At 55.3% G+C, this 11308-nt stretch overlaps 1 protein-coding gene and 1 long non-coding RNA gene across 5 annotated transcripts in view; one reads left to right on the forward strand and one right to left on the reverse strand.

The window, feature by feature from the left end:
- Positions 1-7582, reverse strand: part of LOC132498127 (uncharacterized) — a 70286-nt gene extending 62704 nt beyond the window's left edge. For both annotated transcript variants that reach the window (XR_009533736.1, XR_009533737.1), the window contains exons 1-4: positions 7329-7582; positions 5105-5198; positions 3399-3457; positions 1169-1215 (exon numbers count right to left, since the gene is read on the reverse strand). This is a non-coding gene — a long non-coding RNA (uncharacterized LOC132498127). The remainder of the gene's footprint in view (positions 1-1168; positions 1216-3398; positions 3458-5104; positions 5199-7328) is intronic.
- COMTD1 (catechol-O-methyltransferase domain containing 1) lies at positions 6977-9113 on the forward strand. 3 transcript variants are annotated; one of them, XM_060111645.1, is made up of 7 exons: positions 7039-7223; positions 7382-7509; positions 7740-7848; positions 7938-8056; positions 8165-8219; positions 8479-8612; positions 8861-9113. In XM_060111645.1, the coding sequence occupies exons 1-7, from the start codon at positions 7130-7132 to the stop codon at positions 9011-9013; spliced, it is 792 nt and encodes a 263-aa protein (XP_059967628.1). In that variant the 5' UTR covers positions 7039-7129; the 3' UTR covers positions 9014-9113. The 3 variants fall into 3 exon arrangements, with proteins under 3 accessions (XP_059967627.1, XP_059967628.1, XP_059967629.1); XM_060111646.1 differs by having other exon boundaries at positions 7743-7848; XM_060111644.1 differs by lacking the exon at positions 7740-7848 and having other exon boundaries at positions 6977-7223.
- The last annotated feature ends 2195 nt before the right edge of the window (positions 9114-11308 follow it).

The raw sequence follows: 11308 nt of genomic DNA on the forward strand, positions 1-11308 counted from the left end.
TCGGGGGGAAATGGGCATAGGCTGAGCATGGGGATAAAAGAAAGGGGCTCGTCCTCCCCAGGGAGGTAGGCGCCCTGGGCTGAACCCAGGGAAGGTGAGCCTGACCCCTTTTCCCCTCCCCGCTGCGTTCAGGATGGCAGTGAGGTGGACAGAGGCAGGAGGTTGCCCTGTGACCTCAGGTGACACTCTGACTCCCAGAGCTCCAAGTTCCTCCTCTGAGACACAGACTGGGGAATCTTCAGCTCAGGCACAAGGCAGGGACCCTGGCCCTCCTGTCCCTGCTGAGGCCCTGCCCTGTGGGGATCTCTGCACCCACGGCTTTGGGGACACCCAGGGGCCCTTGGGATCTGTGTGTAGATTGAACTGCTGATCCTGACTCTTCTCTCCCTGACCCATCATAGGGCTACACAGCCACACCCTATGCCACGTGAGCTCACAGGGCCACCCCACAGAGAGGGCAGAGTACACGCACTTGCCCCCTATGCAGAGCTTGGCTGAGTGATTTGTTGGGGCCGCTGGAACATGAGCAGACCTGACTGAGGCAGAGGCTTTCAAAGCACCTGTGTGGTTGGCCTCTGGCCCCCATGCTGTCCCCTGGGAAAGAGCACCCCCAGGTAGCTTCTGGTCTCAGAATGATCTGGACCCACAACCCCAAGCAGAAATAGCCCAGCTGATCCACTGACCCAGCTGTGAGAAAAGTAGGTGGTTATTTTGGAAGTTGCTGAGACTTGGGGCTGCCACACAGCAACGTTGCAGCAGAAACCTGACCGCTATGCTGGGAGGTCGTGGGCTTCCCCAACCTGGACCCAGCTTGCTGCACAGAAGCTCCCACCCTGTCTGGTCATCCACTGTCCCAGAAGCCCCTGCACCCCTGGCTCTGATGCAAATAGAGAGACTCTCCTTGGAGTGGGGAGACCCCAGGCTTTGTGCCATAGAGAACTGGAGCCAATCCCCACATCCTGCCTATGAGACCCCAGATGTCCCCTGTCTGTAGAGGGTGGGTGATCATGCCTGCCTCACCAGGGACTGGGGAGGCTTGATGAGACACCACGAGTCTGCAGCAGGGCAAGGGTAGGGTGCACGGTACTGGCATTTCTCCTTGTCAGGTGGGGGAGGGATAGGGCATCTCCTGGGAGAAAACTGACCCCTGAGGAAAACGAGGCCTTACCTTTGGAGAGCGTGATTTTGAGTTCAGTGTGGAATCTGTCACTCAACCTGAAAAAAAGCAAAAGGGGTTATCTCAGCACCAACTCTCAATCACCCCTGGGCACAGGCCACACTGCTAGAGTGCCTGTATCAGTTAGGAATGCTTTGAACTTCAAATAAAGAATAAATAGCTAATCATTGCTTAAACACAAAGGGCTCCATTTTCTCACGTAACAAAGAGGCTAGAGGTAAACAGTTGCTGGGAGTGGTTTAATGTCTAGATAATGTCTTCAAGGACCATCACCATCCTCACTGTTTGTTTTTTTTTAATCCTTAAGCTTGTTGCCTCATGGCCACAAGATAGCTGCTACAGTTCCAAGCATTTCATCTTTACACAACCCTATTCAGGGTAAGAAAAGGCTAAGCAAGAAGAGGGGATTTCTTATTATCAGGGAATAAAAAGTCCTGAGAAGCACCTCTTTTTCCCTGGCAAGATATCCCTGGATATCTTGAAAAAGGGACTGGGGGGGAGGGGGGTTGTGACAGCCTGAGACTGATCACAGTCCATCCCCCGGATCTGGGCACACTGTCGCCTGAACAATACTGGGCTCCTGTTGGTAAAGCAGAAGGAGGGGTTTGGCTCTGCAGTGGATGGTAACACTGTGTGCTGGAGGCGGGAGAATCGGTCCCACGGAGGAGCAGGTACCAGGCAGGACTCCTAACTGCAAATCTAGAAGCTGCTTTGTGGCAAAGAGCAGACTTCACTTTGTTGCAAATAACAGAATCCACTTTGTTGCAAATAGCAAACTCTACTCTGTGGCAAACAGCCGACTCTGGGAGGGCCAGAGCTTGCATGCGACACAGCATCACTCTCCTTCCAACCATGGACTCACATGCCACTTTGGCATGCGAATCCTGTGCACTGCATCTGACTGTGGGCATCAGGTCTGGTACCTGCAGGGGAGGCTGGGACGTGTGTGCTTGTCTTCTTTTGGGGAAGGAAGGATTCACAATGTAGGCCAGTGTCTCAAGGAGGAGAGAGAAGAGCTGCAGGGGGACTTTCTTTGCCATTTCTCAAAAGGACCCCCATGAAGTCTTGACCATTTGACGGCTCCTGAGTGTCAGCTGAGGTGTCCGGTAAAAGCGATGACACCCAGGAGTGGCTGTGATAGTGGCACCCTGGCCATCCCATCAAGAAGAAACGAGCAGGGCTTCCCCGGTGGCACAGTGGTTAAGAAACTGCCAGCCAATTCAGGGGACACGGGTTCGAGCCCTGGTCCGGGAAGATCCCACATGCTGCGGAGCAACTAAGCCCGTGTGCCACAACTACTGAAGCCCGCGTGCCTAGAGCCCGTGCTCCTCAACAAGAGAAGCCACCACAATGAGAAGCCCGCGCACCGCAACGAAGAGTAGCCCCCGCTCACCTCAATTAGAGACAGCCCACGTGCAGCAACGAAGACCCAGCACAGCCAAAAATAAAAACAAATAAATTTATTAAAAAAAAAAAAAAAAGAAGAAAGGAGCAGGTGACACCATGAAACACACACCTAAGTCATCCACTGGGGACTCCCAGAGACACCCAAATGCCAGGACCTGAGTTGAACCAGAGAAATCGGATCACAGGTAAATCTCTGGCACGTGGTGGAAACCTCTCAAGAGAACTCGATGAACTTCCAGGGGATATAGGAGCTCTGGACCTGGGCCAGTGGTGAGATGACAAACTCTTATGTGAAGCTGAGACAGGGACAGGTTCACACCTAGCTCTGCCACTTATATGTCACCTGACATCTGGGAACCTCAGTTTGCACATCTGGAAATGGGGGCAATGCTAGCTTCTTGAGAGGGTGGCTGTGAGGAACATGCCCACCGCCCATTCTGTCTATGCAGTAGCAGGGAATCCTCTGTATTTAAATACCTAATGTGACTTCCCTGGTGGTCCAGTGGTTAAGACTCCTCGCTCCCAATGCAGGGGCCCAGGCTCAATCCCTGGTCGGGGAACTAAGATCCCGCATGCCGCGTGGCGTGGCCAAAAATAAAAACAAACCCAAAACCTCACACCGTGGTTCTCAAAGAGGGAGGACGGGAGCTGGGCAGGGTTATCTTCATCCTGACAACCACACTGAGAGGCTGCAGTTGGTGGCAGAATTTGACCACTCTCTCATGATCTCTACCACCAATGTTACTCTCTCGGCCGTCAACTCAGATGGCAAGGGGAACTCTGCAGATGGAACTAAGGTCACTAACCAGCTCACCTTGAAATGGGGAGATTATCCTGGATTAGCCGGGTGGGTCCCCTGGAATCACGTGAGCCCTGAAAAGCAGAAAAGGAAGGCAGAGTGATCTGAAGCACCAGAAGTATTCGAGGTGCCTTCCACCTGGTGAGACCCTGAGCGGAGGATTAGCCAGGCCTGGCCTGACTCCTGACCTACAGAACGATGAGATTAAAAAATGGCATTGTTTTAAGCCACTCAGCGTGTGGTGGTTCATTACACAGCACAGAACACTAAGACAGAAGGATCATCCCCATTTTTCTAGCTGAGAAACTCTGAGCTCACACAGCCACAAAGCGAGTGGTGGACCCGTGTTTGAACCCAGGTCCCTCAGACTCCGGAGCCCATGTTGTCACTTCCCATTTGGCCTGTGCAGATGAGGAAGCGGAGGCATGAGAGGCCAGGGCACTGCCAGCGCCAGCTCCACATCTCAGCACAGAGGAGGCGGGAGGAGGCTGTGGCCCCCGTCCTCCCCGACTCATCTCAGACGCCCCGGAAGCTCCTGATTCATGGTCTGTGTGCATCAGCCCACTCGGCCCACCACGGCCCCCGGAGCCGCTAGAGTCACAGCATCGCCCCCCAGAGTCTTAGGTGAAAAGCTCGGCAGACCTCACCCAGATGTGGTCAGACTCCAGGCTGCAAGTTTGTCTGTGGAGAGAGGAGGCCTCAAGAAGGCAAGCCCTGGACAGAGGCTCACAGGCACCTCTGGGAGAACCACAGCTGCCGGGGAAGAGCCCACAAGTGCAGGAACGGGACTGAAGGGCCCAAAGGTAGGAGGAGGATTCCTGGGGCAGGGCCTGGGAACTGGGGGTGATCAGCCAGCCAGTGAGGCCTCTCTGGCTCCGACAGACTCCACTCCTATGTCCTAACTTCTCTGACCCATGCTCCAAATTAGAAGAAACAGCTGTCCTATGGGCCAGGTCAGACACAAAGATCAAAGATGTATTCAGTTTGGCTGACATGGAGATTAAAAAAAAAAAGTCTAACCCAAGTGTTTTAAATTGTGAGATTTCACATTAAAAGCCAGATTTCCAACCTCTTTTGAAAAATCAGAAGCTCCAGCCACAACATGCTCTTCTTCCCACATGGCCAAATGAGCGGGAGCTGAGAGGCCGCCACACCTGATGGGGCATCAGTTCTGGAGCACCAGTCCCCACTGCTCCCTACCGCCCTCCCCTCACCTGCCTGCCTGACCACTGAAGATATCTGAATTCCAATCCTTTAGGCCCAACTTGACTCCATAACCTTACTCTTCTGCCCCTACCCCGCCCAGTCCTGGGGGGTCCTGAGGGAAGGCGCCCAGCCTGTGTGATGTTAGCAGGGCTGAGAGAAGTAGGGGTTGGGGGCATTAGGTTAGTAACTCAGGGGCCTCTACCAGATCCATTTTTGTGAACAGCTGTTTCCAGTGACCCAGTCTGGCTAAGAATTTGGCAGGGGTCAAAGCCCCTGACTTCCTGGTGTCAACCCAACAGCATGTATGGGCACCCATCCTCTCTGCCCTCATGACCAGCAGGTGCCTTGGTGCCTAATGGGGCAGCTGCACTTGGCCAAAAGGGCAACTGAGAGAGGCAGAAATGATCCTCCCCCACCCCTAGAGACAGCTGCCCACATCCACGTGGCCCTCTGGGGAGGCCCAGCTTCCACCGCCACCACTGGGGACACCTCCAAGGAAAAGAACCCAAACCTACTTTGTCTTCAGCTCCCTGGTCTTCTAGGAAAAGGCCCTGTAACAGATTCGGAGGCGACATTTTGCTCCCTTCATTGTGAACTGAGACACCGGCGCTGTAATGGAAGAGACAAGAAATGAGTAGCGAACGGGGGAGGGAGGTGGAAAAATTAAATTTTGCGTGATCAGCAAGGTTTCAAACAATCGCTCGCCAACTGAAGTGGGTGCCACGTCTATAAGTCATTCTGTTTTATAGACCATTAGGATCTCCAGAGAGAACCTGCATGGAGACCACTGCTTTTTGTTGAAATTAAAATGTCAGAGAAAAAGAAATAGAACAAAACAGGGAATCTGCAATTAATTACCAGGCCATAAAAATTCAATAATCAGGGGGCAGGGCGGCCGCAGGCCCAGAGGTATCAGAGCCAGCGTAGCAAGAATGGAATACATTAATCTTTTCAAATTAGTTTTTTAATCTGAGGGGGATATATGGTGACATGCCTCCCCTCCCTGCCCGCCTCCCACCTCCACAGGCTCCGGCCTGAAGCCAGGTGGGGGGAGAGAGGTTCTAGTGTGAGCTGGGGGCCTGCCCAAACCCAGACCCCCAGACAGGAAAGAGAGTGCCGGTTTGCAGCCTCGGCTGAGCCCAGCGCCCCGGTGCCGCCTGGCCTGGTGGAAGGGTCTCAGCAGAGGAACCATGAAAGCACTTCTGGTTTCCCCCGGGTCAAAAGAGCTCATTGTGTGTCCACGCTCCTGCGTGGTCTCCCGCGGGCCCAGAGCTCCCGCAGCTCCGGTCAGTTCCGGGCTCTGAGTTCCGGGCTCTGATCTCCAGGCTTCTTTAGTTCGCCTGGGCTTCTTTAGTTCGCCCCGTCTTCAGCCTCAGCCAAACCACTCCCTCACCAACCTCCCCCAACAAGCCTGTCCCTGAGCCTTGCTGGGGCTGAGCCTCGTCTAGAAAGCCCCCGGTGGGGCTCAGGTCTGCCCAGTGTGGTTGCTGAAGGCTGGTGTCAGGGGACAGCCGCGGAGCAACAGCCGATGGAATCTGACTCCTTTTAAATGTAACAGCTACAGCCCACTAAGTCCCAGGCCCTGTGTGAATCCTTCACCTGGATTTTCTCATTTCATCTCCTGAGAGGTCAGGACCGTTAAGAACCTCATTTTACAGAAGAGAAAATTGTGAAGCTGGGACACACAAGTTCCCTGTGTCCTGTGGTCTCTGAGCCCAGCTTCACTAACACAAGCCAGGAGAGCTTCTTTCACCTCACCCTATTTGGCACACAGTCGGTGTTCCCATCACTGTTCACTGGATAGCGTCCCTGTGGAACAGCCCTGAAAGGGGACTTCACCTGCCCTCTGATCTTTCCTCCCCAAGATATCTTCAACTTATGATAACAGCGGCTGCCATTTCTTGAGCAGCTACTGCGTGCCAGGCTATGGGATCTGGTGCCATTAATAGTAAGACAGTGGTCCCAGTTTTACACAAAGGAAACTGAGGCTCAGAGACTGATGGGCCCAAGATCTCACACCTAAGCCTAGCTGGCACCCAAGAGCATGATTCTAACTAAGGGTGTTGTCTCAGCACCCCATCAACCAGACCTGACCCAGGGCTCCCAAACCCCAACTCCCCCCAAACATACATTCCTTCAACTTGACATCCTTGGTGACCTCCCCCAAGAGGCCTCCCCCCCAGATCCTTTCGGTCCCTCCCAGGGTTCCTTTAATTTCTATCATTTGTACCTGTTAGTATCCTGTTATACCGACGTTCTACTCGCCCACCCACCTATGCCCCTGGGGGTTCTCAGCAAAAATGGTAGCGATGAGGAAGCAGTACAGCCGCCGGCACAGTTCCGAAAGCGGCCACTAGATGACGACTGACCCACTTGGGCGGGGCTTGCAGTAAGGCCATGAGGCCGCCAGATGGTGGTCGAGGCCGCGGCTCCGAGGGCACTGCCCGGGCAAGTTGGAGCCGCGAGGGCCCGCGGGTCCCAGGGCGGTCCCAGTAGCCCTAGCGCAAGTGACCTGGACGCCGCTGCCTCCTGCCCGCACCATGACCCAGCCCGTGCCCCGGCTCTCTGTGCCCGCCGCGCTCGCCCTGGGCTCGGCCGCACTGGGCGCTGCCTTCGCCAGCGGCCTCTTCCTGGGTGAGTAGGGCCGGGCCTTCGGCACCCTCGGCAGAGGCCCCGCGGGCGGGCGGACGCAGGAGCAGAGCCCGTGAACCCGCGAGGCTGGCTGCGGCTGAGGCTCACCCCTGGCGCCCTGGAGCCCCAGGCCCTGACCCAGCACCACCCCTCCCCGGCAGGGAGACGGTTCCCTCCATGGCGATCCCGGCGAGAGAAGCGCCTGCTGCCCCCGGAGGACAGCCCCCTGTGGCAGTATCTGCTGAGCCGCTCCATGCGGGAGCACCCGGCGCTGCGGAGCCTGCGGCTGGTCAGCAGGGCCGGAAGCGGGAACGGGCGCCCATCTCGGGCCGGGAGGGACCCACGTGGCTGTGTGACCTAGGGCTGGTCGGTGGCCCCCGTCCGCGCAGGCCGGGCATGGTTGGGCGTTCCATGAGGGTCCGCCCCTGGGCCACGCCCACAGCCACGCCTCTGGGGGCCCTAAACCTGGGGCTCAGCTGGGTGACTGGCAGGGCTAGTGCGACCCTCTCCTCCCCCAAGCAGCTGACCCTGGAGCAGCCGCAGGGCGATTCCATGATGACCTGTGAGCAGGCCCAGCTCTTGGCCAACCTGGCTCGCCTCATCAAGGCTAAGAAGGCGCTGGACCTGGGTAGGGCGCGCGGCTGGGGTCACTGGGGGCCGGAGTCACCGGGCCGTCGCCCCACTCTGGCCTGAGCCTGTCCCTGTCCACGTCCCCAGGCACTTTCACAGGCTACTCGGCCCTAGCGTTGGCCCTGGCGCTGCCCCCGGCTGGGCGCGTGGTGACCTGCGAAGTGGACGCAGGGCCCCCGGAGCTGGGACGTCCCCTGTGGAGGCAGGTAAGTGTCCCACACACCTGAGGCCCTCGTCGGGCCCCTGGAGCCCGGCCACTCCCAGCTCCGGAAGAAAGGATATGCTGACTCTGACCCCGCTCCTCCCGCACGCAGGCCGAGGAGGAGCACAAGATCGAACTTCGGTTGAAACCCGCCCTGGAGACCCTGGGTGAGCAACGGAGCGGAAAGGGCCTTGGCGCCATTTCCCAAATGAGACCACCCGGCGCGAGGTAGTGACCCGGTCCAAAGGGCGGGCTTGGGCAATGACAGCCCCCCCCCCCGCCACCCGGTACGCGGCCACATGCAGAGTGGCAGGCAGGGGCCCTCGAGTACCTGAATGGTCACAGCGCCTGGGCCGGCCTGGGCGGGGTCTTCCGGCCGCTGGGGCCTGCGGACTCAGCTGCATCTGCCCCTCCCTCCCCCGCAAGATGAGCTCCTGGCCGCGGGCGAGGCCGGCACCTTCGATGTGGCCGTGGTGGATGCGGACAAGGAGAACTGCACCGCCTACTACGAGCGGTGCCTGCAGCTGCTGCGACCCGGAGGCGTCCTCGCTGTGCTCAGTGTAAGGGGCAGCCCCGGGGGAGAAAGACCCTCTTGAGCTGGGTCCGTCTTTTCCTTGGGCTCCTCCTCGCCCCCCTGCCCCAGAGCCCCGCCTAGTACAATCACGTAAGCCCCTCCCACCAGGTATTCGAACTGAGTCCCCAGATTTTCCACTTTCCCCTGCTCAGGTCCTGGGTCTCCAGCTCTCACCCCGCCTCCTGCTCAGGCACCCCCCCGGCCCCGCCCCCACGATGCCCCGCCCCTCCGCAGGTCCTGTGGCGTGGAGAGGTGTTGCAGCCTAAACCACAGGACAAGGCGGCCCAGTGTGTGCGAAACCTGAATGAGCGCATTCTGCGGGACGCCAGGGTCCACATCAGCCTCCTGCCCCTGGGCGACGGCCTCACCTTAGCCTTCAAGATCTAGGGCTGGCCCCTAGCGAGTGGCCTCAAGGGAGGGGCCCTGGGACCCCCAGCCATCGACATCGAGTTTTAAATCTGACAATAAAGTGAGGCCTGGGACACAATGATCTTCTGAGCCTCCATATGTGCTGAAGTGGGGTAGGAAGTGAAGGCCCCGCACTGGCTACATCTTCAACAAAACGGAGCCTTGAGGCCACAGATGTTCATCCCCTCCCTGGCACACTCCTGAGGACCCTCTGGCACCAGGGCTGTGGCCTGACCACAGGAGCTTCCAGCTGACTGGAAGCAGGATATCAAAAGTTTTAATTGACCTGCCCACATGCAGTTGGTCAAAAACCCCAGCTCCTTGTGGAGATTTGCCTCCACAGGATCTGAGGGCTGGAAGCCTGGTAGAGCCCCTGTGGTCTCCCTCTAACACCTCTTCCTAAGAGGGGCAAATGAATGAAGTTCCTGTTCAGTGCAGCTGGAACCAGTGGAGACCAATCTGGGATCTGATGGCAGGAAAAGGGCCTTGCTCCGTGTAAGTGCTGTAGGTTATGCCAATTCTGCTGGCCGTTGGCCCATGTTGTTACAGAACTGTCAGCCTGGCCTCACCTCTGCAGTGGAGGCCCTGGTCAACATCACCTGAGACCAGGCCACTTGACTTCGACCTGAGGGCCTCAAGGTTGACTGGAGTATGTATCCTGTTCTCCCCCTGAAGTCCTTGAAGAACATGAGAGACTGAGTGGGATCACTGGCCAGAGGTGTGAAGCAGACAGGACAGTAGGTAGGAGGCAGTTTTTAACAAGTTCCCCAGAGGAAGATGAAGAGAAAGTTAAGCTTTCCAACACAAACATCTATGAGCCTATGAGCCAAGGTGGAGAGGGAGCCAGGTGCTTCACTCTTGTGGTTTAAACCTCCACAATCCATAGGAAGATCTTATCTCCACACCACAAATGAAGATCAGGCTCAGATATGAAGTCTCCTTTCCACCAACACAGCCTCAGGCAGAAATGGCACCAGCCTAGAATTAGGTTTTGCCACCATCTGTTAGGCGTGGGTGGTGGAACTGAACCTGGAGGCTGCTGATTAATAAATTAATCATCTATTAATTTCTAACATATCAAGGCCACAGGAGCCCCATGACCCACAGCGGGCAACTTTCATAACCCTACAGCATTTGGGATACATACTTGCATTTCAGACAACCCTCAGGAACCTGGCTGTGAACTATCCTCTCCCACTTATAAAAGTATATACGAAGCACATGGGTGAATAGGTCCATTTTACTCTTAAGTATCCTGAAAATACAAGAGACACTTTCATACCTAGCTTGCAGACACCCTTTCCTGTTTTTCTTCTTACCTAGCAATAGGTCCTGCCTGATTCAAACAAACTGGTTCAAATTCCAACTTACTGCCATTAAGTTATGTGTCTTATTCAATGGGCCATTCCAGCCAGTCCCTTAGGACAAACAGTGAGATCAGAAAGGGCCTTTGTGCCTCCCATTCCACCTGTATGGAAAGCTTGTTTGGGTTGCTAATCTCTCATCAGATTCTTCTTGACCTGGAAATTTTCAGCATGTATGACTTTTTGGGTAATGAGTAAGTACTACACTTTCTTATCTGTTCTCTCTGACTTCAAACTATACCACAGATCTAGTATTATGAATTTGTTCAACAAAACCCTTCTCTAACCTTCGATGGTATCTTTCTAACTCTTCTCCCATCAAAATCCCTCTTTCCTACTTTTCCAACCAGAATCATCTATTAATTTCTATCATTCAGCTCAAGTCCAGATTAAGGCCAATGGCCACATAGCCTGAAGGCACTCTGGTCACAAGCTTAGGCCCAAGCTTCTCAGTGCCTGCCTGAAAAGAAATGAGTAATGACCTCTCACTGGGGCCCATACACTTCCATTCTACAGACCCTCTGGGTACTGACACTGTCTGTCTACGCCTTACTCCCTTTCCCTACACCTCATCCCATCCCACCTAACTAGGGCCTGGATCATTTCCAAAGCAACAACCCAAAGGGGTGTGGTGGGTGTATACAACCTTCAGCACCATCCCTTCATTTCTCTTTTTTCATCACTTGTTAACTCTTCCTGGAGTTCACAATGATCCAATGTAATTTTTCAAATTTACAAACTGAAGATATGAAGGCATATATCTTCTTACTTTTTTGTAGTCTAAAAATCTCATGGAGTTACTCTCGGGTCAGAGGACTCTGTGGCACAGATTTATGAAAAGAGCAAAATAAATGCTCACTGGAAAAATAAAGTACTAGCTAGAAACAAGGAAGATTTGACCCTAGCTGCC

Source organism: Mesoplodon densirostris, chromosome 1 (assembly GCF_025265405.1).
Source record: "Mesoplodon densirostris isolate mMesDen1 chromosome 1, mMesDen1 primary haplotype, whole genome shotgun sequence".
NCBI lineage: Eukaryota > Metazoa > Chordata > Mammalia > Artiodactyla > Ziphiidae > Mesoplodon > Mesoplodon densirostris.

What these genes read in the sequence shown, in the direction of transcription:
- COMTD1 (XM_060111644.1), top strand. Translation starts at nt 7,000, where the DNA reads ATGGTGGTCGAGGCCGCGGCTCCGAGGGCACTGCCCGGGCAAGTTGGA. An exon ending in CGCCAGCGGCCTCTTCCTGG is followed by an intron (nt 7,224 to 7,381) that starts GTGAGTAGGGCC and finishes CCTCCCCGGCAG; the next exon opens with GGAGACGGTTCCCTCCATGG. An exon ending in GCGTCCTCGCTGTGCTCAGT is followed by an intron (nt 8,613 to 8,860) that starts GTAAGGGGCAGC and finishes GCCCCTCCGCAG; the next exon opens with GTCCTGTGGCGTGGAGAGGT.